Source organism: Pelodiscus sinensis, chromosome 2 (assembly GCF_049634645.1).
Source record: "Pelodiscus sinensis isolate JC-2024 chromosome 2, ASM4963464v1, whole genome shotgun sequence".
In the NCBI taxonomy this organism is placed as follows: Eukaryota; Metazoa; Chordata; order Testudines; family Trionychidae; genus Pelodiscus; species Pelodiscus sinensis.
This window is the reverse complement of record NC_134712.1, coordinates 87760187-87787484: the sequence shown is the minus strand read 5'-3', so window position 1 is coordinate 87787484 and position 27298 is coordinate 87760187. Positions and strand designations below refer to the sequence as shown.

At 45.3% G+C, this 27298-nt stretch overlaps 1 protein-coding gene across 4 annotated transcripts in view; it reads right to left on the bottom strand.

The window, feature by feature from the left end:
* Window positions 1-27298, bottom strand: part of CEP192 (centrosomal protein 192) — a 162700-nt gene that overhangs the window by 67882 nt on the left and 67520 nt on the right. For all 4 annotated transcript variants that reach the window (XR_012901559.1, XM_075921011.1, XM_075921013.1 and 1 more), the window contains exons 20-27: window positions 23350-24247; window positions 20373-20521; window positions 19096-19326; window positions 16101-16226; window positions 15036-15179; window positions 14286-14349; window positions 13276-13415; window positions 13089-13181 (exon numbers count right to left, since the gene is read on the bottom strand). Coding sequence is in view for 3 of the 4 variants with exons in the window: in XM_075921011.1 (XP_075777126.1) it covers window positions 13089-13181; window positions 13276-13415; window positions 14286-14349; window positions 15036-15179; window positions 16101-16226; window positions 19096-19326; window positions 20373-20521; window positions 23350-24247 (1845 nt within the window). In the remaining variant the exon portion in view is untranslated. The remainder of the gene's footprint in view (window positions 1-13088; window positions 13182-13275; window positions 13416-14285; window positions 14350-15035; window positions 15180-16100; window positions 16227-19095; window positions 19327-20372; window positions 20522-23349; window positions 24248-27298) is intronic.

Sequence of the window (27298 nt, the reverse complement as noted above, 5' to 3'; positions counted from 1 at the left end):
ATAAGGTATGTTTGGCCTTCTGGTTGGCAGCATCAACAAGGAGGGAATTGGCAGGAGAGTGTGTGAAGAGGAATTCCACACCTTGTGAGGAGACATAGTATTTTGTATTGCCTTTTTGCCCACTGGGATATGGTGGTGGGTGTTTGCCACAGTTGTTTTGGCAGGATCCATGAGGCCAGGGTCCATGGGTAGCGCTAATTTAACCATCAGTGTGGCATGTAGGATGCTGGTGAACTTATGTTGGGTATCAGGCTGTGTCCTTAATGAAATTTCTAGTATATCAGCCACCCTTTTAAGAACATCCTGGAAAACCCTGGAATCTTCACCTGCTGAAGGAGGCGGTGGCATGAGGGTATCGTCCCGAGGGAAGGAGGACTACTGAGTTGGTGGGTGAGATGAATCTTTCAAGTCATCTTCACTGAATGGGTGATTGAAAGTAGTTTGATCCCCAGACATGTCTAGTGAAATCACTGATGTGGGTCTCGAGTGAACCTGATAAGCAAGATGGTATCGGTGCTGCTGATGTGTTATAAAAGATGCCCAGGGGTTCCAGTAGGGTCTAGTGGGAGGCATGGGCCTAAGAGGCAGTAGCCATTGGTTGGGGTACCACTGAAGTATCCTGGGTTGTGGCTCAAGCGTCTTCGTCTTAGGAGAGGAATGCCTGGGTGAGATGTCGTTTGAGAGAGATGCTGCTTCCTCCTCTCTAGATGAAGGAGGTTCAGAAGCTGTGATATTTACTGGAGAGAAGCTGGCTAGTGCCAGGGAAGCATCAGTATCGAAAAGCAGAGTTGTGGGTATGGAGGTAATTTTTAGTTGGTCTGAAGATGTAAAAGAATAAATTTGAGGCATAGGCAGCAGGAAGTACTCATAGACTTTAAGGTCAGAAGGGACCATTATGATCATCTAGTCTGACCCCCTGCACAGTGCAGGACACAGAATCTCACCCACCTCTTCTAGAATAATCCTCTCATCTATATCTCAAATACTAAAGCCTTCAAATACTTTGAAGACCACAAGATGCAGAGAATCCTCCAGCTATGATCTGTGCCCCATACTACAGAGGAAGGAGAAAAAACCTCCAGGGCCTCTGCCAATCTATCCTGGAGGAAAATTCCTTCCCGACCCCAAATATGGCGATCAGCTAAACCCTGAGCATGTGGGCAAGACTCACCAGCCAGATACCCAGAAAGTTCTCTATAGTAACTCCTATCATCCCTCCATTGACCTATTTCCCACTGATAATGAATGGTCAATTAGTTACCAAGATCATGTCATCTCATCAAAGCATCCCCTTCATAAACCCATCTAGTTTAATCTAGAAACCAGATAGATCTTTTGCCCCCACTACTTCCCTTGGAAGGCCATTCCAGAACCTCACTCCTCTAATGGTTAGAAACCTTCATCTAATCTCAAGTCTAAACTTCCTACTAGCCAGCTTATATCCATTTGTTCTTGTGTCCACATTGGTATTAAGCTTAAATAATTCCTCTCCCTTCCTGGTATTTATCCCTCTAATATATTTAAAGAGTGCAATCATGTCCCCCCTCAGCCTTCTTTTGGTTAAGGTAAACAAGCCAAGCAGTACTGTGCCTGTGTGCCTTTCAACTTGCCCAGTACCGGGGGAAGACACACACGCCAGTGGAGTCGGGCATGGGGCTTTGGTAAAACCGCTATTTTTAATCAATAGCGGAGTGTGGAGTCAGCAGAGCCAGTGGTACTAGGATTGCCCTAGGTTTTTGTGCCACAGGGGGGCTTAGGCTTGCTAGCCTGTTCCAGCATTGTAACCAGGTCCTGGGACTCTCAGGGTGCAGCGAGCGATTGCAGCCCCGGCAAGCTCTTGTCCGGAGCCTCCACAGGGGATGGAACTGGCTTGGATTTGTGGGATCGCCCTTTCTTGGGTGAAGGGGATTCCCTGTTAGCATCTGCATGTGTCCTCAGATTGTTTAGAGGTTGCAGAGTTTGCAATTGATGGTGGCTAAAAAGATGTGTTGATCTGCAAAAATGCTTGGCCCGCTAAGTGGAATGCCAAGACCCTCCTGATGTTCAGTTCATGGAGCCACCTTTCTTCCACTGACCTAATAGACTTGGGACAGAACACTGGTGGGAATATATCTTGATTAATGTGAAAAGCAGAAAGTACCTTCAGTAAGAAGGCTGGATGTGGTCTCAACTAGACCTTGTTCCTGTAGAAAATCTCACAGGGGATACCAAGGTCAGGACTCTGATCTCCAAGACCTGCATTGCTGAAGTTACTACCACCAGGAATGTCACATTCCAGGACATGTGGAAAGAAAGTAGGACCCAATAGGCTTGATGGGTGGCACCAGGAGCGGACAAGGCTGAAGTCCCAAAGTTGGATGGGGTCTTGAACATGGGGAATAGAGCCCCTCAAGGCCCCAGAGTAACCTCACTATCATGTCACAGGAGAAGACTATCTGCCCTTGGATCAGATTGTGAAAGTTGGGGATGGCTGCCAGGTGCACTTGGATGGAAGAATGCACGAGCTCCCGATTCCTGAGCTGCAGCAGGTAGTCGAGGACGGTCTGGACTGGAGCACAGCCTGGAGAGATATCACGCACCGAACCCCGAAGAGAACCTTGTCCATTTAGTCTGATGCAATAAACATGTAGATGGCTTCCTGCTGCCAAGGAAGACCTGCTGGACCTCCTCCGAGCAAGCATGCTCCCCTCTGCCTTCAACCAGACAGCATCCATGTCGAAAGGTGAAGGGATGCAAGACTGCGATGCCGAAACTGACCTTGATTCTGCAACAGAAAATCTGGGCAATCTGGAAGGGGCCAAGTTGGGTACAGCGCTATGTTCACGAGTATGCGGACTTAGTGCTCGTGGGGCCATGCCAGAGCAATCACAATCACTTGAGCCTTGCTTAGACTGTTTCATCCAATCTAAGACCTGACTTTATCGACACATACAGGAGATCCTCAGACCATGACATGTGAAACGCATTGGAGAAGGAGTCCTTCCCAATTCCTGCCCCTTCTCCTCCAGAGTGGCATTTTCTTTTTGGTTCAGTGGCAGACAGGTCCACAAAGGGAAATCCCCCACCTTTGGAAGATCATGCTGATTATATCTGTATGGAGTGACTTCTAGTAGTGAGAAGAAGAGTATCTGCTGAGGCCATCTGCCAGAGCATTGTCAACTACCAGGAGATAACAGCCCTTCAAATGGATGTCATGACTGATGCAAATGTCCCAGAGAAGAGGCACTTCCTAGCATAGAGCCGATGAGTGTGCCCATTCATGCCTGTTGATGTAGAATAAGGCCTCTAGGTAGAGATGTTAGTTAACATGTAATTGAATAGTCATGTAATTGCATCAAATTTTAGCACTTACATAACTATTCAATAGTCTCTGGAGGTGGGGCCTGCAGCCAGTGCACTCCCACCCCCTGTATCAGAGGCAGCAGCATGGGGTGGCAGGTGGTAGCCCATTTAAAACTCAGCTCCTTGTGCAGATCAGCTTCCACCTGCCACCCCATGCTGCTGCCTCTGATACAGAAGCAGCAGTGCTGGGTGGCAGCAGGTCATCTGTGGGGGGGGTCCGAACTCCCCAGGGAAAAGAGATTACTCTGCAGCAGAAGCCCTATTCACAGGGAGCCCTGATTCCCCAGACAGAGGCAACTTTGCCTGAGAGAGGCAGCAGTGTGTTGGGGTGGGGAGGCCTGGGCAGGCAGCACCACAGAACCATTTCTAGAGACAGACAGCTTTTAAGCTGGCTCCCCCAGCACTAGCTCTTCTGCCTGACCCTCCCCCACCTCTGTAAGAGGCAAAAAGGGGGAGAAGGGGAGGAGGGTCCACGGAGCCAGATCCCCACATGTATTGGCTCCTGCCTACCCCCTCACCCTCTGTACTACTGATTCTCTATCAGAGGAGAAGGCAGACCCAGTGCTCACGGGGAGCTGGCTAAGAAGTTCCCACCTCTCCTCACCTTGCTGTCTCTGATACAAAGGTTGGGGGGGGGGGGGGAGGGCAGAGGGAATGTGTCTTTATCAACAGGATACATGGATAAACCCAGGTTATTGCTTAATCCTGTATCTACATGTTGACATCCCTACTCTCAGGTCCAAGATGGTCTACAGGCTTCCCTTGACCTTTGGAATTAGGAAATATTTGAAATAGTGAACATTTTCCACTGTACCCCAACCACTACAACTCCTGAATTTCCTGAGCAAGACTACTCTCGTGAAAAGGGTGCCTGAAGGGGTCAGGAACAGAAAGGAACTGGCGGGTATAACCTTTGGAGATAGTGCTTAGGATTCAACATTCTGAATTTATGGAAGGAATGGGAAAGTCAGTTGCTAAACAGGGGCAGGGTGGAAGGGAGGGAGGGAGAAATTGGATCCACACAGATTATTTATTTAAAATATTTTTAACCCCATCTCTCAAGTATTTGAGAGACCTTACAAAATCTTAGACTATAATCTATAAAAAATTAAAATAGAAGACTCCCAAAGAGGAAACCTACTAAGACACTGAGATGAGTGGCACGCGCGCACACTCTCAAGCACCAATAAAAGCTTGGGTAAAAAAGGTAGCTTTAGCCTGGCACCAAAACAATGCCAGCACTGGTGCCAGGCAATGTCCCAGGGAGGGAGTCCCATGGCCTGGGAGCAAAAGCTGAGAAGGCCCTGCTCTGCCTAGATGTCAGCCTTATCTCCAGAAGTCGAAGAACACTGAGCAGAGCCTCCCCAGCTGACCATAATCTCCTGGCAAGTTCTTACTGGAGGAGACCATCCTTCAAGTATACCAGTCCCAAACCATTTAGGGCTTTATAGGGTGATAACTAAGACAGTGAATTGTGCCCAGAAACCTACTGGAAGCCACTGCAGCTGCCAGAGCACTGGCATGATGTGCTCCATATAGCAAGTGTTAGTTAGAACTTGAGCAGTTGCATTCTGGTCCAGATGACGTTTCCGAAAACTCAAAGGCAGCCCCACACAGAGCTCATTAAAGTAGTCCAATCAGGATGTGACAAGAGCATGAATTACCATGGCCAGATCATTCTTACTCATGAAGGGTTGCAGCTGGCCGATCAGCCAAAGCTGCCCAAAAGCACTCCTGGTCACCGAGGAAATCTGATTCTCAAATATTAGAAAATAGTCCAGGATGACTCTCAAGCTGCATATCTGTTCTTTCGGGGGGGAGGGAGTGCAACCCCATCCAGAACAGGTAACACACCACATTCCCAGCCACATGACTTCCTGATCCACAGGATCTCGGTCTTATCTGTATTTAGATTCAGCTTATTTGACCTCATCCAGTCCATCACCTCCAGGCACAGATTCAGATTAGTCACTGCCACACCTAGATCCGATGCAACAGAAACAGAGTTGGGATCGGATGGCATTCATCCAAGGGTTCTAAAAACTCAAATGGGAAATTGCTGAGCTATTATCTGTGGTTTGTAACCTATCCTTTAAATCGGCTTCTGTACCTAATGACTGGAAGGTAGCCAACGTGACACCAATATTTAAAAAGGGCTCTAGAGGCGATCCTGGCAATTACAGACCAGTAAGTCTAACTTCAGTACCGAGCAAATTAGTAGAAAAAATAGTAAAGAATAAAATTGTGAAGCATGTAGAAGAATATAATTTGTTGGACAAAAGTCAACATGGTTTCTGTAAAGAGAAATCATGTCTTACTAATCTATTAGAGTTCTTTGAAGGGGTTAACAAACATGCGGACAAGGGGGATCCAGTAGATATAGTATACGTGGATTTTCAGAAAGCCTTTGACAAGGTCCCTCACCAAAGGCTCTTGTGTAAATTACATGGCCAGGGGATAAGAGGGAAGGTCCTTTCTTGGATTGAGAACAGGTTAAAAGACAGGAAACAAAGGAAAATGCAGGACAATGTAGCACTTTAAAGACTAACAAGATGGTTTATTAGATGATGAGCTTTCGTGGGCCAGACCCACTGAGGAAGTGGGTCTGGCCCACGAAAGCTCATCATCTAATAAACCATCTTGTTAGTCTTTAAAGTGCTACATTGTCCTGCATTTTGCTTCAACTACCCCAGACTAACACGGCTACATTTCTATCACTAGGAAACAAAGGGTAGGAATAAATGGTAAATTTTCAGATTGGAGAGGGGTAACTAATGGTGTACCCCAAGGGTCAGTCCTGGGACCAATCCTTTTCAACTTATTCATAAATGATCTGGAGAAAGGGGCAAGCAGTGAGGTAGTAAAGTTTGCAGATGATACAAAACTGTTTAGGATAGTCAAGTCAGAAGCAGACTGTGAGGGACTCCAAGAAGATCTCACCAAACTGAGTGATTGGGCAACAAAATGGCAAATGAAATTTAATGTAGATAAATGTAAAGTAATGCACATCAGGAAAAATAACCCCAACTACACGTACAGTATGATGGGGGCTAATTTGGCTACGACAAATCAGGAAAGGGATCTTGGAGTTATCGTGGACAGTTCTCTGAAAACTTCCACACAGAGTGCAGCGGTGGTCAAAAAGGCAAATAAGATGCTAGGAATTATTAGGAAAGGGATAGAAAATAAGACCCAGAATATCTTACTGCCCCTGTATAAAACTATGGTACGCTCACATCTTGAATACTGTGTACAGATGTGGTCACCTCACCTCAAAAAAGATATTTTGGCCTTGGAAAGGGTTCAGAAAGGGGCAACTAAAATGATTAGGGGTTTGGAACGGGTCCCATATGAGGAGAGGTTTAAGCGACTGGGACTTTTCAGTTTAGAAAAGAGGAGACTGAGGGAGGATATGATAGAGGTCTATAAAATCATGAGTTGTGTGGCGAGGGACGATAAAGAAAAGTTATTTATTACTGTAGTTCCCTAAATAGAAGAACTAGAGGACACCAAATGAAATTAATGGGTAGCAGGTTTAAAACTAATAAAATAAAGTAGTTCTTCACACAGCGTGTAGTCAACCTGTGGAACTCCTTGCCAGAGGAGGCTGTGAAGGCTAGGACTATAATAGAGTTTAAAGAGAAGCTAGATAATTTCATGGAGGTTAGGTCCATAAAAGGCTATTAGCCAGGGGATAAAATGATGTCCTTGGCCTCTGTTTGTCAGAGGCTGGAAAGGGATGGCAGGAGACAAATCGCTTGATCATTGTCTTCGGTCCACCCTCTCTGGGGCACCTGGTGCTGGCCACTGTCGGTAGACAGGATACTGGGCTAGATGGACCTTTGGTCTGACCCAGTACGGCCGTTCTTATGTGTCACCTGCATACTGATGGCACCGTCCTCCAACTCCTCCCAGCAGTGTTCCACCGCACAGGGGACAAGATGGAACCTTGCAGGACCCTGTAACACAATTGCAATAGGGTCGAGAGGCAGCTCCCTAAGCTCCACCTTCTGAAAGCGTCCCTACAGGTAAGACTGGAACTACTGCAACACAGTGCCTCTACAATCCCTAACTCCATCAGGCACTCCAGAAGGATATACCATGGGCAATAGTATCGAAAGCTGCTGAGAGGTTTAAGAGAATCATCAGGGACACACTCCTCTCTCTCTCTCTCCCAGCGTAGGTTGTCTACCAGGGCAAACAAAGTGGTTTTCAGCCCAAAACTAGGCCTAGAGCCACAGTGAAATGGATCCAGATAATCCATTTCTTCCAAAAAAGCTTGGAGTTGCAGCAGCCCCCCCGTTGAGTACCTTGCCTAGGAAAGGAATATAAGTGACTGGGTGATAGTTATTCACATCATGTGGGACCAGGGAAAGCTTCTTAAGGAACGGTTTTATCACAGCCTCTTTGAAGGTGACGGGAACCATCCCAGATCTAAGAGAAGCATTAATAATCCCCTGAACCCAATCAGTTATCCATTCTTGCCTTGGTTTAATAAACCATGAAGGGCAGGGGTTGAGTGAGAATGTAATCAGTTGCACTCCTCCAAGCACCTGTCCACATCCTCAGTCTGCAAAAGCTTAAGCCGATCTAAAGAAAAATGACTTGGCAGTGAGCTTGACACATTCCATACCCCTTTTACATGACAGCCAGATTCCAAGCTGGACCAGACATAAGCAATCTTATCTGCGGAATACTTAATAAAACAAGTGGATTGCTGAGGGCTCCTTCATCTCATCATGAGGGCCAAACTGTTAAGAGACCCCGTACTACTCGAAACAATTCTGTCGGATGGCACAGTGCAAACATGATGCGGGTGGAGGAGTAGTTTTTCTTTGCTGTCAGCATCACTGCAGAACAGGCTCAGGATTCGACTAACCCACAATTGATCAGAATTGGCTTGAGTTCTCCTTCAGTGGCGCTTCATCTGTCACACAGATTGTTTCATTATTGCTTCAACTTCTCCCTGTGGGGTAACCCCAACCCTCCCACAATCTCTTAATAGTGGCCCTTCAGCCTCAGGGATGTGCTGATAGAACCTCCTGCTTTTTCTTAGAGCACAGGAATTAAATCATAGTCTTAAAAAAGGTGATTTTATTAACAAAACAAAGATGATATATTTGGTAAAGCATATTTGGTTGCTAGGTGTTAGAGAGCAACTTACAAAAAGGATTAAAGCACAGAATTGCTTGTCTGGGATACAGATTGTGTAAAGCCTCTGCCCAACACAGTACAATATAAATAAGTTTGAATATAATGTGAAGGTAAGTTTTGCTTTGTAACTCTAACATTCCACTATGTCCTTTAAGACCAGTAGCTTTTATTACTGGTGTAAATCTTTTGAGCTCTGTAACCATTATGTGAGAAAGGGAGCGTGTGTGTGTTGTGGGTGATAAGAAAAATGCTGGTCTATTAACCCAGAGACAATGGCCAGAAGGACACAGAAGCCCAGTGATGTCTGATACAATCTGCCTAGTCACGAGAAAGCAAACGTGGAGGCACCATGTAGGTGAAGGAAGAATTTGTTATATATGTGAGAAACTAAACATGGGCAGGCTTCTCAGTAACAGGCCCAGAAAAAGGAATTCTGTATGTGACAGGAGCCACCTGGACAGCGTGATAAAAGGAGGGAGCATGCAGACAATGGGTGGTGCAATCAGCTCGCCGGCCTGGAATCGTGACTTTGTAGACACACTGGATCCACTATGTCTTGGTTTCTTTTGCAGTCTCTGTGCAACTCTTCTTTTCCAAAAAAGTGTGAGTATATTCATGCATGGATGCATGTGAGAGATCAGGTTCAATCCTTTCTGTTTAATTCAATAGCAGCATTTAATAAGAGCCATGTAAATGTAACCCTGGGTTGGTCTTTAGTGAAAAAAGGTAACAAGATGGCTTATAGTGCTAGTGAGCTTGCTGATGTGAGACATCAGTCCTAGACCTAGACTGAAAAGGCATCTTCTGATGCTGGGGATTTAAAGGTCTTCCTTTGGGTGACAGGGGTATGTATACCCCATCAAAGGGAAGGTCCTGTACTGCTTGCTGCATCTCTGGAGAAAGACCCAAAGGCTGGAGCCATACCACTCGCCTCATGGCAATACTGGAGATCAAGACCTGTACTGCTGAATCCTCAGCATCCAGGGAGACCTAGATGCAGATCTGGGAATCTGCCTCCCGTCCTGGATGAGGGCAACAAACTCATTACATGAGTCCTGGAGAAGCTGGTCCTGGAACTTCAGGAGGAAAGACCAAGCACTGAAATTGTACCGGCACAGGATAGCCTGCTGATTGGCAATATGAAGCAACAAGGATACATTTTGGTCAAAAAAGTCAAGGCTATTAGCGTCCTTAGACTTCTGAGCCAGAGCACAGTGGCCCTGATGCTCTCTGTCTTCCACAATGAAAGTGGTGAACGAATAGGGAAGCCAGTGGGTGAAAAGATACATCGGGTCATCCTGCTTGACCATTTCTTCCACCTGGACATTTAGGCTTGTGCCAACCTTGCATGGCAAAAGTCCTGAAAGGGCCCTATAATCCATGGGAGGTGGGTCCCATGACAAACATCCCTGCTATCACATCGTCCAGTGAGGAGAAGGACCTCACCAGGAGTGCCATGTCCTCTGCCCCTCTATTGCTTGGTTCTGCACCAGGCCTAAGGAGGAGCCTCAGGGGGCATCACAAGTGGATCAAGGCATGGTGCCAGAGGGCAGCTAACTGTTGCCTCTGGACTCCGGGCTTCGAAGCGACTGATGGAGGGCCCCCCGTGAATGGGACCTGGGTTTGATGGTATGCTCAGAGTCCACAACTGCCCCTGGAGTGACCACTGTGGGACAGGCTGCTCCCATGGAGCAGGACCTGCAGATGTGGATCCGTTTAAGATCACCAAGACCTCCTCTGGATGCCAGCAAACCCAGATGAGATTGTCAAGGTGGTGCCAGTCTGGTAACAAGGGAAGGTGTGTTTAATGCCGCGTCCCAATGAACACTTGGTGCTGTGCATAGAAAGGTAGATTGGATACGTGATCCATGTGGAGACCATGCAGGAATCCATGTAGAAGGGTGTTGTGAAAAGCATCAGTGCTGGGATCAAAACCGAGACTGGAGTCAGTGCCAGGAGTGGAGACTAGAGCAGGATTGATGACAGAAGCAGGATCAAGATTGGTGCCAAGAACGCTACGGTGACAACCAGTGTCGAGATGACGCACATGTTCTGAAGCGTGGTGCTGGGAATGCTCTGAAACATGGTACTGACTCAGAGGCACAGTCCAAGGAACGGTGTGAGGATGAAGCACAGTGCCATGATAATTGTGAAAAGAGAAATGACAGAGGGGTCAAAGCTAGAGCTGCACCCATGCATTTGGTGGCGTGAGGTTTGCTGGTGTCAATCACTCTGGGAATGGTCGGAAGGCAGAGACCATGCTGCAACAGGCCCAGCTTGACGTGGAAGCTCTCAAGTAGGAACAACTCAGAGTACTGGCAAGTACAATGCCGTAGGTTGGACCAGCAGTGCCAGGATTCTGAGTGGTGTTGGAATACCGAGACAAGAGCAGGAAGCCCCCGGCATGACAGGCTTTCCTCGAGAAGTCTGGCAAGGAGCCAGAGACCTGTCTTGAGGCGAAGATCAAGTTTTCTCAATGAGGTCCCAAGCAACCTCATAAAGTGTCCAGCACATAAATGGACCGATGGTCACTGCCTCAGTCCTTTGAGAGTCCAGGACTATAGGGTTCATTCACATAGGCCAAGCCTGATGCTTCAGTGCAGTAGGATCGGGAATGCTGGAAGCCCGATGATGTCCAGGGAGTTGGCCCTGTAGCCTGTAAGAGTGCCACTGGCATAGCCTTGGCCACCTTAAACAACTGCATCGGCAAGTGAGAAGGGTGTTGTGCTGAGGCCTTGGGACGAGGGAGGGGAGACTTCCCATGTCAGGAGTCCTTCACTGCCCATCTTAGTGCCAAAGATTGTGTGCTGCGGACCAAAGAGCTCGGTGCTGGTTCCAGACAATGTGGATTCAAGGTGGATCCCATAAGGAGTTGCTTCAAGTGAGAGTTCCGCTGTCTGATATGAGGCTTAAAGGTCTTACAGATCTTACACTTACCTGTCTGGTAAGATTCCTCCAGGCACCAGAGGCCCACATCCGGAGCAAATTATACACTGGCACGTGTTTCAGGCAAGAGCTGCACTGCTTAAAGCCCTGAGGCTGTGGCATGTCTCAAATCTCTGGAGGAACGTGGGAGAGAAGGAAAGGCCCCTCACTACCACTACTGAACACTTAACTGGCTATCTATTGTTAAACAAATGAACTATCTAGCTAGAGATGAATGGCAATTTGCAAAGAGCCAAAGTTCCAGCAGTCACCACAGGTGGTCAGAAGGGAACTGAGGAGTGGTTGGGTCAACAGGGTCATACATAGGGTGTTGCACTGGTGCTACTCCAGGGGGCTCCACAGCTGACCGGACAGGTAGCAGTTATAGAAAAACTTTGACAATAATAAACACACCGCGCATATACTTAACATATGAGCAAGTACTCGAAGAAGGGGAGGTTAATTGCTTACTATGGGCCCAACTGGGTATGCCCCCTGAACTGCGAATACAAGGAATGGGTAAAAGGAAGCAGCTCACTCCAGTGAGAGCTGGTTGAGGAGAAAGATGTGCACGCACTGCCATATCCTCCCAAAGTACTATCAGATATTCACAGGAGCAGTCCTAGAAGAGCTGCCTGCAACTGGCGCCCTAGGCAAAACGTGCAATTGGCGCCCCCGCCTCTAAAGCCCTCAACGGCCGTTTATCTTGGTGCCTTAGGCGACCACCTAGGTTGCCTGTCTTGAAGGGCTGCCACTGGATATTCAGACTACAAAGGAGAGTATCTCTGACAAAACTACAGGAAATCCCCCATCACTAGAGGCCAAGGGTGATACCAAGTCATGGCCTGTGAAGAAAGCCCACAGGAGACCCAAGGATAGGACATGACCTAATCAACATTGAGAACTCCCACTTAACCCTTAATAAGGGGATCAGCAGCTTCTTAGGCCCTGCGTTGGAACCCAGCACAACAGAGTGAGACCAGGTTGTCCTGTCCCTATCCCACCCTGCAGTTGTCTCAATGGATTACCATCAGGGATCACTGGTATAAGCTGTTTGTTTTTTCTGCCTCACCCCAGGCCCAAAACTAAGACTGTTATCAGCCCCAATCAGGAGGTTAAGGGCTACAGATTGTTCATTTGCTCTGCTCCATTTTGCTCTGCTAATAAGGCGGCCAGAATCGCACATTGTGACTGACACCACTGTGTCCTGATGACACTGTGATGCAGCGTATCGAACCTGCACTGGGTGAGTTGGAGCATCCCTACAATGGATGCATAGCACCTCCATGACAGCTGATATCATCTGCAGCTGCAAACTCATGAAATTAACTATTTAATACTGACACGCTCACAAGTCAAGCATACACAATTATACAATGATTGAATAACCTCTGATTTTAAGGGAACAAAGCACACTGCAATAAGCTTCCATCCTTAGTGACCAATTGGCAAGATCTCTTCTAACAAAACAGCAGGAAACTTTGCTTTAAAAAAATAATATGGAGCACCCGCCTGCCAGCTACAGTCCCTCCAAAAAGCCAGAAGTACATCCAGAATACAAGGTTTGTGGGGGGTACCAGAGACCACCTCTAATTTCAATTCAATATCAGCAGCACTAAACCAATAATTTAAAGACTACTATTTAGAAAAATAAGAAGTTGCCCTACCTTAATTTTTAAATATACTTCAATATTTCCAGCATTCTTTAAAGGCAGTTGCTGTTGGTCTGAAGAACCCACACTAGCAGACAAACACATGGTCTGAAAAAAAGTGGTTATATTTTACAAAGAATGAAAAACACCAACACAAAAGAAGTTAATCTACACTTTATTTATATATATATTTTTAGAATACCTGTAAGTCCTTTGGAGCATGTATCCTAGCTGTTCCAGCTCTCGCTCTGAGGGGAATATTTTTTATTACACTAGTAGGCCCTGGACTGTCAATCTCTACATCAACTCTTGCTAAGAACTCATCTGCTGGACCCAAAGTATCTAGAAAGATTTTAAATTAAATAAGAATCAATCATTTTTCCACCAGCAACAATTCTTAAAGCTTGATGCCTGAACTTAAACTCAAAGCTCAATATTTTATTGTGGAAGCAGTTATAATGGTAATGGGGGCATTAATTAATTAAATATATTACTGTACTTTTGTTTAGGGTATAAGTTGGACCTCCCTGGTCCAGAACCTTTGGGATCAACTGGCCCCCAAAGCAGGGAGTTTGGTGTACTAGGGAGGTCAATTCCACCGCTCTACTGAGACTCTGGGTTCCCCCAGGATTTGTGGGCAGACCAGGATGTCAGCAGACTGAGCTGGGCTTTCCTCCTGGTTGTCAGGCTGCGCTGCCCCTGAGGCTGCCAGGGCCCTAGTATGCTGCTGCCAGGCAGACCAGAGATATTGCCAGATCCAAGAGCCACAGACCAGAGATTCAACCTGTATTACTTAACTTCACAATATTCAAGCATTAAAACCTCTCTGTAAACCTCAGTATACACACACAGTTAGGGAAACAGAGTGTACAAAATAGTTTATTCACTTGCTTCAGCACTGGTATACCTACTCCCTTAACACTGTGAGCCTGCTTGCATGATGTCCCTTACTAGTGTTTTTATTAGGCCGGCTCTGGTGTCTGTCAAACTCTCTCTAATTGAGCCACATGAATTTTGATGTCATTGTTCAATGAATGCTCAGTTAGACTATTATCAAGCTGAAGACCTGTGTTTAGCAGTAAAGAAGTAGAATGTCATTGGGCTACTGAAACGAAATGCTGAAATGTTTCATCTACAACAGTGACATCCTTTTACCCTAAAGCAAAAACATGTAACAGTAGTGTAATTAAAATGGAAGTCAAACTACTATACCTGAAAAAGCAACTTGTTTCTTTGGTGCATGGAACAGAACCCACACTACTAAAGTTTCGGGATCCTGAAAAAAGAAACACTTTTCATAATTTATATACGTCTACTGAAAATTTCAACTTTTAAGCTGCCCAGTAGACAACATGAAGCAAGATGTCCATTATGCTGAAGCTGTACATGTCTGGGCTCAACATGGAAAACCGGTATTTGTAATACAAAACAGCCACTGGGGGGGGAGGAGGGCTTCCCTCAGCAGACCAGGAAGACAGGGAGCAAAGCCCCGGAGGATGCGGGTGGGACCGTGGCGCGTCTCGGCGGTCCCGCCACCCGCGTCTCCCTGGTCTGCTGGGGGGGGGGGAGGGTCGCGCACTAGCTGCCCCCCCCCCCCCCCCAGCAGACCAGGCTTTTCTCGCCGACAACGCCTCAGCGCTACTGGACCTACCCTACAGCGCCCCAGCTGCTCTGTCCCAGGCGTCCAAATTCAGCCGCTGTTGAAACTGATCAGTGGCTGATTCCAGGAAGCCTGGGGCAGAGCAACTCTGCCTCGGGCTTCCTGTAGTCAGCCGCTGGTCAGTTTCAGCAGCGGCTGAATCTGGACACCAGTTCCGACTTACATACAAATTCAGCTTAAGAACAAACCTACAGTCCCTAGCTTGTACGTAACCCGGGGACTGCCTGTACACTGTTTCTTTAAAATGCTTCCAGTTAAAAACAATCACTCACTCACAAAATTAATAGTTATGAACTACTTACTTGTCCATCATAACTTGCATGTATCACATGGTTTACAACAGATGGAGCCGCTAGCTGAGAGATTGCATCAGTTTGGGGTGAATGTTCAATGAAGTTAGTGACTGGTTCCTTGGAAAATGTGAAGCAACGCCACGCTACAGCATTCTATCATAATGAAAAATGCTTTTTAGACAATATTAAGAGCTACATTTTCCAAAGTAATATAGATATAGTTTATAAGGATACTTCTCTAGGTACTGCATAGCCTTTGAGACAGTCACAGAATTGGTAATTCAAAACTATTCTTTTTTGGAAAGATATCCCAGCAGTACAGCTAAGTAACTATAACAGCTACATTTAAAATAGTTTCTCCCAATACAAGTTCATCCTTATCAACACTTTATTAGAATTAGTGTTACAGAGAATTCAATTCTCAAGATCCATGCCATTCCTCCAATTCCACCTCTAAATATCTAATATACTAGAAGATTCACGTGGTGTTGCTTGGGTCCTTAACTCAAATAATAAGTTTTTCTTCATTTAAATAATTGTTCTGAGACCGGACTGGGGATGAAAGGTTCAGCATGCAGACTGTTGCAGGGAAAGAGGACTACCCCCAATCCTTTCTCTCTATGGCAACATGGGACCAGGTGAGAAGCACCTGCCATGGCTGCTGAAGCTACAGCACACTGGGGGAGGGATAGGGACACACAGACAAACTCAAATACATAGATAGCTGTCCCTTTCTCTGGCCCTGGTCCCAGTTGGCCTGAAGGTGTTATAGCTGTCCCAATCCCCATCTCTGGCCCCTTGCTGCCCCACTGTAGTCATTCTGCAGTGTAACTGTCCCTTCTATCAGACCCCACCCCTTTCCATTTTATGAGAAACAATCTAATTCCAGGCTCATCCCATTGTCCTGGTACAACCAATCCCCGACCTTGCTTTAAGTTAGGATAAAGAAGCTGCATACCAAATTTTGTGGTCCTACCTCTTACCATTTAGGAGGAGTTTTTGAACCAAGATTTGAAGATGAACAGATGGACTCACATTTCTAAGATATACAGTAAGATAACTTATTTCACTTACTGCTTTGATAATAAGTCTGATGGGCAGAGAAGCATGGGTCTTGTTGATTAGTTTCAGTGGGAGTGCCTTCCAACTGCCAGATGTAAGATCACCAAAATCTAGACCCTCTGTCTTTCCTGTTTCCACCTAACATATATAAGAGAAAAAAAAAAAAAAAGAGAGAATACACACACCTTTTGAATTTGAGGGAAGGACCATGCTTTTCCTTCTCTCTCTCTTCTCCTACACCCAGCAACATAGTGAAGCTCCCCTGCTGTCAGAAGTGCAACAAGTGAGATGACAGCTTTAACACCAATTCCAATGTTAAAATGTGGGTATTTAATCAAGTTGATAGAATTTTTAATCAACTACTCAATAAGCAGCCCAGCTCCGTTCTAGCACGCGCCAGGTGCAAGGCCAAACCCTGCAGTAGATCGGCAATTTAAAAGGCAGTACAAGCCAAGCAGCCTGCCCTCTGTCTCCTAGTGCATTTTAAATTGCATAGCCCCAGAGAGGTTGTCCCCCACACCTGGTGTGAATCAGAACTGAGCCAGGCTGCCTGCCCAGCTGCAGCAGCCCATGTGTGGGGGTCCACAGCTAGGTCACCATGGACAGGGGCTGCTTCATGGCAACAGCTCCTGCCCCCCTCCTCTCCCACCTCTGACAGAGGCAGCAGCAGGGCGTGAGGGAGACATGGGAGGCACCGTGGAGCCAGTGCTGGGGGGGGGGGGGGGGGAGAGGAGGAGAGAGAGAGAAAGAAGGAAAGACAGGCTTTTAAGCCAGCTCTCCCCAGCACAGGCTCCTTCTTCCCCAACTCCCTCACTGCCTCTGATACAAGGGAGCAGAAGCAGCAAGGGGGAAGGGGGAATGAAAGTCGTTAACGCAACTACCTGATAAGCCTATGCTTATCAGGCAGTCCACTAGTTGATTGCTCCTTTACATCACCCTAAACACCAACAATCAGCACCAGATGGATTATCCCTCACACTTTGGCCTGCATCTACTTCTGTGTAGTAGGCATGATAAAGTAATCACCCAAGGCTGGACATGATTGAACAGGCTGAATAAGCATCAAGACAGTAGGGGAAGAGGCAGAGGGGTTTGGATAAGCCTTTAAACTACATGACAAGACATATACCCTTGAGATACAGAAAACGGTAATATAAAAAAGTGTCTATTTGAATTATAAACTGTTGTTGGAAGGGATTGGGTATTATTGGTACAGACCCTAGCACAAGACCTCAATTAAGATAAGAAATCTTTGCTGCTGTTGTACTCCAAACGCACCTGCACAACATATGAGCTAACTAGTTCCATTTTTTTCCTCCACTACCCACAATGTCAGTACATAAAACGAAACAAAAAATAGTTTCTCTATATTTTTAGCTAGTTATTTGAGCATAAAGTAATTTTTCTACTAATACAGTAAAATTCTTTAGCATTGAACAGCAGTATCATGGAAGCAACTCAGTAAGAACACAGAATTCACAAAAGAGAGGAACATTGACTTTCACAGTGATGCATATGCACTATCAAAAGTTGACCGCATAAGGTCGATTTTTGCATTATTTATTTCTTTGCATTGTATATTTCTGTACTCCTCTCTCATCAAGTAGTACAGGAATATACTTTAACCTCCCTTAGAGTTGGTGGAACGTGGTTGGTGACAGACTTATGGTCTACAAAATTGACCTATTGATGCGAAGTTCAATTTACCTTCCTAGTGTGGACCAGGTCAAAGACTATTTCTAGTAACAGACTTCTTTGCAAACATCAAGTAAGGAAAGAACTAGTAATTGCTAAGACCATAGTAAACAGGCAAGAGAACTTGTAGGCAGCATGACCAACAGGCGTATACCAAGCTGGAGCAGCTGTGTTTGAAAGTATGCCTATGGACATATCACAGAACCAGAAATATGACCAACTTTGTGACAGTTTAACTGAGTCAAGGAACTGACTTGCTCCCTCAAATTCACAGGAGGGTCCGACAAGAACACCTCAATATGAGAACAGAAATTAGGATAAAGCAACCAGCTCCTGAGAGAGCAAGGCTGTGTCTACATTGGCAAGATTTTCCATTGGAAATCTTGCCACCTCTCTACACTGGCCGCGAGTACACTGACATGCTAATGTACAAAATCAGTGCTTCTTGCGCAAATACTCTGATGCTCCCGCTCAGGGATAAGCCCTCTTGTGCAAGAATACTTGCACAAGAGGCCAGTGTAGACAGGCAACGTTAATTTCTTGTGCAAGAAAGCCCGATGGCTAAAATGGCCATCGGAGCTTTCTTGCGCAAGACAGCATCTACACTGGCACGGATGCTTTTGCGCAAAAGCACATGCCAGTGTAGATGCTCTCTTGCACAAATACTTAACAGAAAAACTCTTGCGTTTGTAAGAGCAGAGACTCCAGAACAGGCTTTTCATAACCAGGCTTGCTTCCTGGTTTTAACCACATCAACTGCAGGAATGAATGGTTAGATCATTGTTCATGGTTGATCATGCAGTAGTAGGAAATCACCACCAGTTTGATGATAGAAAAAAGGTCCATGTGAGGAAGGAGCATATGAGCATCCATGGCTCAGACAATGCTGAACAAAAAACAAAAAACAAAAAACAACACAACACAACACAACACAACATAAAATAAAATAAAACCTTAAATACATTGAGTATATGCACCAGAAGGAGTACTCATGTGGACAATTACTTGTAGAACACTCATATTTTAACCACCCAGCTATTAAGACTAAATGAATAAGAAACTGTACTCCATATTTTAGCCAATCACCCATGCAACTGTAGTATCTAATACCCCATACAGGTGCCCCACTGCACATTAATAGTGCTAAATATCTTGTGTTAAAGTTTGTAAGTCTGGTACCTTATTCCTTACATGAAATATTCTCATCTCTTTTGAAATAAAGTCATCTTGTGCTCTAATAATTTAAAATATTCATAAGAAGCAAACATACAAGAACATATCTTTTCAATATAACAGTATAACTGCTTCTTACCTCTAAATTAGGATTTTCAGCAACTGCTGTCAAAACTACCCTTGTTGCCAAAGCTTCTGCCTGGACTACTGTTCCAGCATCTGCAGAAACTGGCCAAGATGAAACACTGAGGACACACTGGAAAATTCCAGGATCACAAGGTAAGAAAAGTATTTTCAGCTCTTCTGTAGAATGAGGTCCTATAATGGTTTTGTTCTTAAACACTAAACATTGATATTTCAGAGGATCCATCTTTAAAAAAAAAATTAAGACATGTTAGTTCCTACAAGTTAAAAAAAAAAAGTAAGCAAGCAAAGTACTCCATCCTCAAGACTCACTCCTAAGATGATGCCCATGAAGCAAACTAACAATAGGTCGGTAGGTGGTTAACTGATACTTGATCATATTTTTACCTAATGGTTTTAAGGTTACCTTTACCTTCACCTTTCCCCAGGTTCTATATCATCCAACTGTGGCACCAATTTTATATTTTCAGTTTGTACAGCACCAAGATCACTGAACTGCTTAGGACAAGTAGAATAAGGAACTTAACTTCCTGCAACGCAAACTTACTTATGTTCACTCTCCATTACCCCTATAGATTCTGCCTATGAAGAATTAGTTTTACAAAATGAAGCTATACAGCTTATACAGTAAAAAAATATTAAGGCTGTTTCAGAGCACATTACACAGGAAGACTAAGCTGCAACCTAAAACTCAATGTAAACAGTTACCAGTTCAGGTTTCAAATATTCAAGCAGTACTTAGCATCAGTCAGGATAGCTGGTAAACGTTTGCACCAGCTGCAATGCAGAGATTTAAGTTGGGATCATGAACTAATATCTGAAAAGAAGCTCCTAATAAGGTGTTAAAATTATGTTATTTTAGTAATAGAATTTTCATCAACTACTCGATCAACTACTCGATAGGGGAAGACAGTCTGGCTCAGTCCCAGCTCATGGCAGGACCACACCCAACTGCAGCTCTGCAATTTAAAAGGTGATAGGAGCTGGGCTGCCTGCCCCCAGGCTTCTACTGTGTTTTAAATTACAGAGCTGCAGTGGGGTTTGGTCCCAACCATCAATCAACTAGTCTGGAAGGAACCAACCACAGAATTTCTTCCCACTGGAATGTGTTTCATAATGGTAAGAAAGGAGAGGAGTTGAAGTTTGATTCAATACAATTGCAGGAGGGGAAGAGTTTTGGAAGAATATAAGGCTTCAATGGACTCTGTACTTATTGTCCCTGGCACCTGAAGTACCGTAATGTACACTAAAAGCTATATAGAAAAAGCTTACCTTTTCTCCATTAACTGAAATACTGAATATTCCAATGCTGACCTGTAACCATCGTTCAGTTGGATTAAAAATACTAAGATTAGTTTGTGATGCAATTCCCACACAACAAGCGTTAGGAAACTTAAGCTCCTCTGGTACTCTCACATTGCCTAGGAAAGAAAACATCTCTATTAATTGCCAGTATCTGTACATCTACAAATGTATGCATCAACAACTGCTATCACAAGCATTATGATGAAAGTAACTAAACCAGACCATCAAGTGTATGATGAAGTTAAAATAGTTCATAACCTGGCAATCACCTTGATTCTAAGCATGACTGACTGCCTTGAGATTTCTTGCAATTGTAACCCTATGAGCAGGGCTTGACAAATCAGTGTATCTACTTGCCCATGGCGAGTAGATTTCAGCCGGTGGCCCCGTCCACTGGCGGCACACACATGCACAATGCGGGTCCGGCACATGTGCAGTGCAGGGCTGGTGAGTGGATTTCATGGCGGTTTGTAGAGCCCTGCCTATGAGCTTGAATTTGAGGACTTTAGTTAAGTGTTCAAGATTTTAATGTAATTAAAAATGAGGTGATTTAAGAAAAGCATACCAAATGCAATTACTAAAGCCAACAACAAAACACAGAGTACTGGCTGAACTCAAGGTTTCATATTAAATGGAACAACAACTGAGGGGGTGTTACATATGCCTCAGAGGAAATGTGTATGTCTATAAGCATCAGGATTACAATACAGATTAGTCTATTTATTTAACGTGATAGACTTTATTACAAAACTGACTGCTGACTTTCAGTTTCTGCTCTTCAGCAGAGTTCTAGAACACTACAGAAATTAGGCACCAATTTGTATCATTAAATTGAAAAGCCTCTCCAATTACAACAGAACTTGTTACATATTCAGAAGGTTTCAAACCTCCAGGTTTTTTGTATGTCTGTAACCAGTGTTCCCTCTAAGGTGCGCACCTGCGTGGGTGCACACCAAGAATTTGAGGCCCACCACCTCCTCAGCACAACCACAGAGTGGCTGCTCAGCTGTTCAGAGACAGGGCTCCATGGCAGGTGGCTCTCCTGCCCCAGGAGCAGCAGGACAGCCACCACACAGCCCTCCCCCTAGTGTCAGACCTTCCCCAGGCTGGAGCTGCAGGCTGTGTGACAGGCAGCTGGTGGCTGCTCCAGTGGCTGCTCTGGAGGCCCTAGCTGGGGCCAGAGCCAGAGCCAGAGCCAGAGTCATATGGCAGGCAGCCATGCCAGCGGCGTGGGAGGGCCAGGACTACTTCAGCCAGCTACAGCTGGGGTCACTTGGCAGAGAGGTGCTACCTGGGAGAGTCTTTGGGAGCAGTGCCACTGGTGGGTGCCACAGGGACACACATCCGAACAAGTGCCCACAACCACCTTGTTGGCGCACAAGACAAAAAACTCACTGTGCTCATGGATGGAAAATCTTAGCGGGAACACTGCCGGTAACACCTATAATTTTATTTTATTGCTGCCTTAACTGAAAGATTCAGAGGGGTAGCTAAGTTAGAACAGGAAAAACTTAGGCTACAGGCAGTCCCCAGGTTACGCGGATCTGACTTTCGCCGGATCCGCACTTACGAACGGAGCTTTTCTCACCCTGGAGGACGCGGGCGGCAGGACCGCCCAGACGTGCTGTGGTCCCGCCGCCCGCGTCCTCCGGGGCGAGAAAAGCTGCTCCGCATCTCCCTGGTCTGCTGGGGGGGAGCAGCAGACCAGGGAGATGTGGAGGACCAGGGCAGTGGGACCGCAGCGCCTCTCGGTCCCGCCGCCCCCGTCTCCCTGGTCTGCGGGGGGGGGGGGGGGGGGGGGGGGGGGGGGGGGGACGCAGCTAGTGCCCCCCCCCCCCCCGCAGACCAGGGAGACGGGGGCGGCGGGACCGAGAGGCGCTGCGGTTCCGCCGCCCCAGTCCTCCACATCTCCCTGGTCTGACCAGGCTTTTCTCGGGACGCCTGTGGTAGAGCAGCTGGGGCGCTGCCAGTTGGTCCCGCAGTGCCGCTCTTGGCGCTACTGGACCAACCCGGCAGCACCCCAGCTGCTCTGCCCCAGGTGTCCCCAAGTCAGCCGCTGCTGAAACTGACCAGCGGCTGGCTACAGGAAGCCCGAGGCAGAATTGCTCTGCCCCGGGCTTCCTGGAATCAGCCACTGATCCGTTTCAGCAGCAGCTGACTTGGGGATGCCTGGGGTTCTTAAGTTGAATCTGTATGTAAGTCGGAACTGGCGTCCAGATTCAGCCGCTGTTGAAACTGATCAGCAGCTGATTCGAGGAAGCCCAGGGCAGAGCAATTCTGCCTCGGGCTTCCTGTAGTCAGCCGCTGGTCAGTTTCAGCAGCGGCTGAATCTGGACGCCAGTTCCGACTTACAGATTCAACTTAAGAACAAACCTACAGTCTCTATCTTGTACGTAACCCAGGGACTGCCTGTATTTGTTGTTTATTAGCTCCTTAAAGACTAAATAGTTACAAGAGGCTGATAAGAATCATTAGTTTGCATATGGAAAGGAAAATGACCAACACCCGATTCCACACAGACATCAAGAACCATTAGCACTTTCATTGTTTGGTTGGTTGGTTGAACCATTAAGATGTGTTCCACCAACCAGAACTGAAGGGCAGGTTTTTCTATGACATCGTCCCTCACATTCCCTAAAGATCCTGCCACATCCTCTAGAAAGAACCAGGTCAGAATCTAGTGTATCTAATAACCAAACAGATATCTTTGAGCTGGCTAAGCAATTTGTCAACATTGATTTAAACACAATTTAAATCAAAATAGAAAGAATTAACAGAATCTGATAAAAGCAGTGTATGTACAACAAACTAAATGACTGATGCAGCTGTCTATCAGTGAGACACAGAAAGTTTGTTTCTTTCAGTAATTAAGTTTGATTACCATTTTAAACGGTTTTGATCAGTAACAATATTTTAAACAAAAATGTCACTTAGAAAAACTTACCAAACCCAGGTGGCTCCCAACATTCATTTCCACTTGTGCTAGCCGATTGCCCAATGTAAGATTCTGTACTTAAAGTATTTGAATTCCAGGGAGCAGCGTGTAGATTACAAAGTGAAGATGTACCCAACAATCTAGGCCCAACACTTGGACCTAAAGGAATTCCTACTGCAACTGAATTTTGAATATGTCCCACTGGCATACTAGAGAAAGGAAGTCCAGCTGGAAGACAGCAAGTGGCACAGCTGCCACCATACTGTGGCAAAGAAACATTTCCACTTGGTTGCATGTTTCCCAGGTACTGTTGAGCAAATGCTGTTGCTGCAAGTGAACGTCCAGTAAGTAGTGTGGGAATTGCAGAGGACACGGTCTGAGTCTCGGAAGCAGACCCATGGGATTTGAAGCTTGCAACAGGAATATACTGTTCACCACATGTATTTTGACTGAATGGAATATAAGCACCTAATCCACTGTATGTGGGTACCATATTTAAAGAGGATAATCCTGGCCTCTTTGTATGATCCTGCCAAGTTACAGGTATGTCAACATTAACAGATAATGGCTGGAGCACACATTTGCTAGGTAAAGCTGGATTAACATGGTCCATCTCATTCTTACTGGGCATTGTGTTTGGGAGATTAGACGTAAACTCATTTTCACTCTCTAGCAAACCCTCTTTGGACAATTTATGTGTAGGTAGTGCATCTTCAAGTTTGTTGCTATGACCCGTTGACTCATTTGCTTCTGATTTCTCATTAGTGCTCTTCTGACTAATATTTAACGATGTTTCTCTCTTGTTTCTTTGCCATGAGAAGTCTTCAGGTTTTTCAGTAGTTTGTTCTACTAATGGAGTTGGACTGGCTCGAATTATTGTTGTGCTCAACTCACTAGCATTATTACTCTAAAAAATAAATTGTTAAATATCACACATTAATATTATAAGATATATAGCCTTCAAACGATTGATTTTATCGGTAAATGTCAGTAAACGTCAATTTACACAAACTGATGAAAATATATTTCTATTGATAATCAAAATGTACACCTAGGCCAAGAAAAATGCTTTTTGAGAATTAGAATGAAGGGTATTTAGTTTGTGAACATCATGTGTCAAAATGTAGTTTCAACACTTATAAACCTTTGAACTGAATATCGACATCTGTCACTAAATAATTGTCTGACCATAATTTCCTGCCACTATGCAAATTTAAAAATAGAAAAAAAAATTGGAGGAAATATTTAAAATAACCTTGATTATCCATCAAAATTATAGAAAGCAAAAATTGAGTTCTGCCTAGCCTAAGTGTAAGAAAACAATTAGGTTTCACTTTTTGGTACATACCGATGTAAAACAGGCAACTGTGCTTGGAATTATCTACAAGATCATTTGATATAAATACAGTTTAAACAAACTTCTGGAAGTTCCCTTTCTTCTAATAATAAAGTCCTCTAATAGAACAACCATGAGTGTTCCTACTTGCTTGCAGCCTGGGGCTAGAACTAGACTAAGTTATCAAGTTCCCATCAGTTAAGTTACTTCCATAACTAGCGTAACTCATCCCACTTTCCTCAAATGGATTATGTTAACTGTTAAAAAAAAATCCAAGTTTCTTCTACTACACAGCAAGGAATAGTTTTCCCCTAACCAAATGAAACTGAAACTTTAAAATGTTAGTTTATCTGACTCTAGATAATCCCTGTTTTCTGGGTGGGCTGGATCTGTGGCTTTCAGTGATTTTCTCTCGAAAGCTTGAAGTTTCCCCATTATCACAGTGGAATTTTCATTGAAGCACTATGCCAGGGTGGAAAGCAGGATCATTCTTTAAATACAGACATGCAAAAATGAAGTAAATTATATCCCACCTTCCTTTACCAGGAACTATAGCATGAAGATGTCGGTCAAAATATGGCACTAGACAGAGACTGGACAACAAGTTTCTATTACTGGCTAAGTTACATACTGATGGCAATGTGGTCATCAAAAAATTTCATTAACAAATATGACTCGAGTCCGGGAGATTTAGCACTCCTAAGGATTGGACTGTGATGGTGGAATTAGAGGTTATATCCCTAAAATACAATACTGAGGACCCAACAGTCAGACATGGAGGACCATCTCAGCAGGAAATGTGAAAAGTGGGTGCCAAACACAGGGGGGACTGGATCCACTCGAGTATCTGATGTGTCACCCTTGGGCGTACCTTCAAAATTTACCTGCACCTCTGCACTGCATCTCCCACTGGCCACAGATAACTGTTCCTGGCCAAAGGGAGCTGCAGGAAGTGGTGTCTCAGTTCATGCCACAGCTCCCATTGCTGAGAATGGCCAACAGGAGCTGCAAGTACCCATACCAGCAGATTCACAGGTAAATACAGCAGCGGCAACCCAGGGGCTAACCCAGATCAACCACTGCTGTCTTATTCTCCACCTCTGAACTGCAGAAAAGTACTGCCTATGCAGCAAAAAAAGAAGCTGTCTGGAGCCCAGCAGTTCTGACACCATCACTGGCAGCAAGAAAGGAACTGAGGTGGGGAAGCACACAGCGCCCCTTATACTGTGTCATTGAGGCACCACTCCAGGGGTAGCCAGGGCTGCTCCCCTACGGATACTGCTGAGGGAAAGACTTCTGGCATTGGGCCACATGGCCAACGCATACCACTACTGTGCATGAGCAAGCACTTCAAAAAACAGATACAGAACAGAACAGCAGCTGTTTTACTTCTAATGTGCCTTCGACCTGTGGTGACTCAAACCATCAACACAGGTGATAGGAACAAGGAGGACTGAAGGATAACTCTGGCATTCAAGCATCTCACAAAACCAGATGACTGGGTAACTAAATGGCAAATGAATTTTCATGCTGATAAATGCAAAGTAATGCATATTGGAAAACAATCCCATCTATACATATAAAATGATGGAGACAAAATTAGTTTAGAGAGGGGGAGACAGATTATATATATCTGGAGTAATTGTGAATAGTTCTCTGAAAACTTCGACTCAATATGTAGGAGCAGTCCAAGCAAACAACATTAGGAATCATTAAGAAACAGAGAATAAGACAGAATATTTTATTGCTTAGATATAAATCCAGGACACAGCCACACCTTGAAACTGTGTGCAGATAGCTTTTTTTTTTTTAAAAGATGAAATGACGTTATCATGGCATTGGAAAGAGTTCAGAAAAGGGCAACAAAAATTATTGGGGGTATGGAATGGCTGCCATATAAGGAGAGAGTAATAAAACTGGGTCTTTTCATCTTAGCAAAGAAGAGACAAAGGGAGGATAATGGCATGTCTAGAAAACCATGACTGGTATGGACAAAATAAAATCAGTAAAAGTTTTTGCTTCTGTAACAAGAATGAGGGGTCACATAGTGAAATTATTAGATATCAGGTTTAAAACAACCACCACATAGTCAACTTGTGGAACTCCATGTCAATGGATGTTGTAAAGACCAGCACTTCAACAGGATTCAACAAAGAACTAGATAAATTCATGGAGATTAGGTCCATCAATACTTATTAGCCAGAATTGGTAGAAAGAGTATCCCTAACCTCTGTTACAGGCTGGAAACGGATGACATATTACCGTAAACTTCCGATAATCCGGCACCTTTGGGACCCAGGGGGTGCCAGATTATCAGATTTGCCGGACTATCAGAAGGGGGGTTATGAGGGGTCTTAGGTGGGGGGGGGATGCCACCCCAGACCCCTCATAGCCCCCCCCCTTCCAGTAGTCCAGCTCTGCCCCAGGCGATCCGAATTCAGCCGCTGCTGGTCAGTTTCACCAGCGGCTGAATCGGAGACGCCTGCAGCAGAGCAGCTGGAGTGCTGCCGGGTTGGTCCAGTAGCACCGACCCTTGGCGCAGCGAGACCAACCTGGCAGCACCCCAGCTGCTCTTGGGGATGCCTGGGGCAGAGCAGCTGGGGTGCTGCCTGGTTGGTCCCA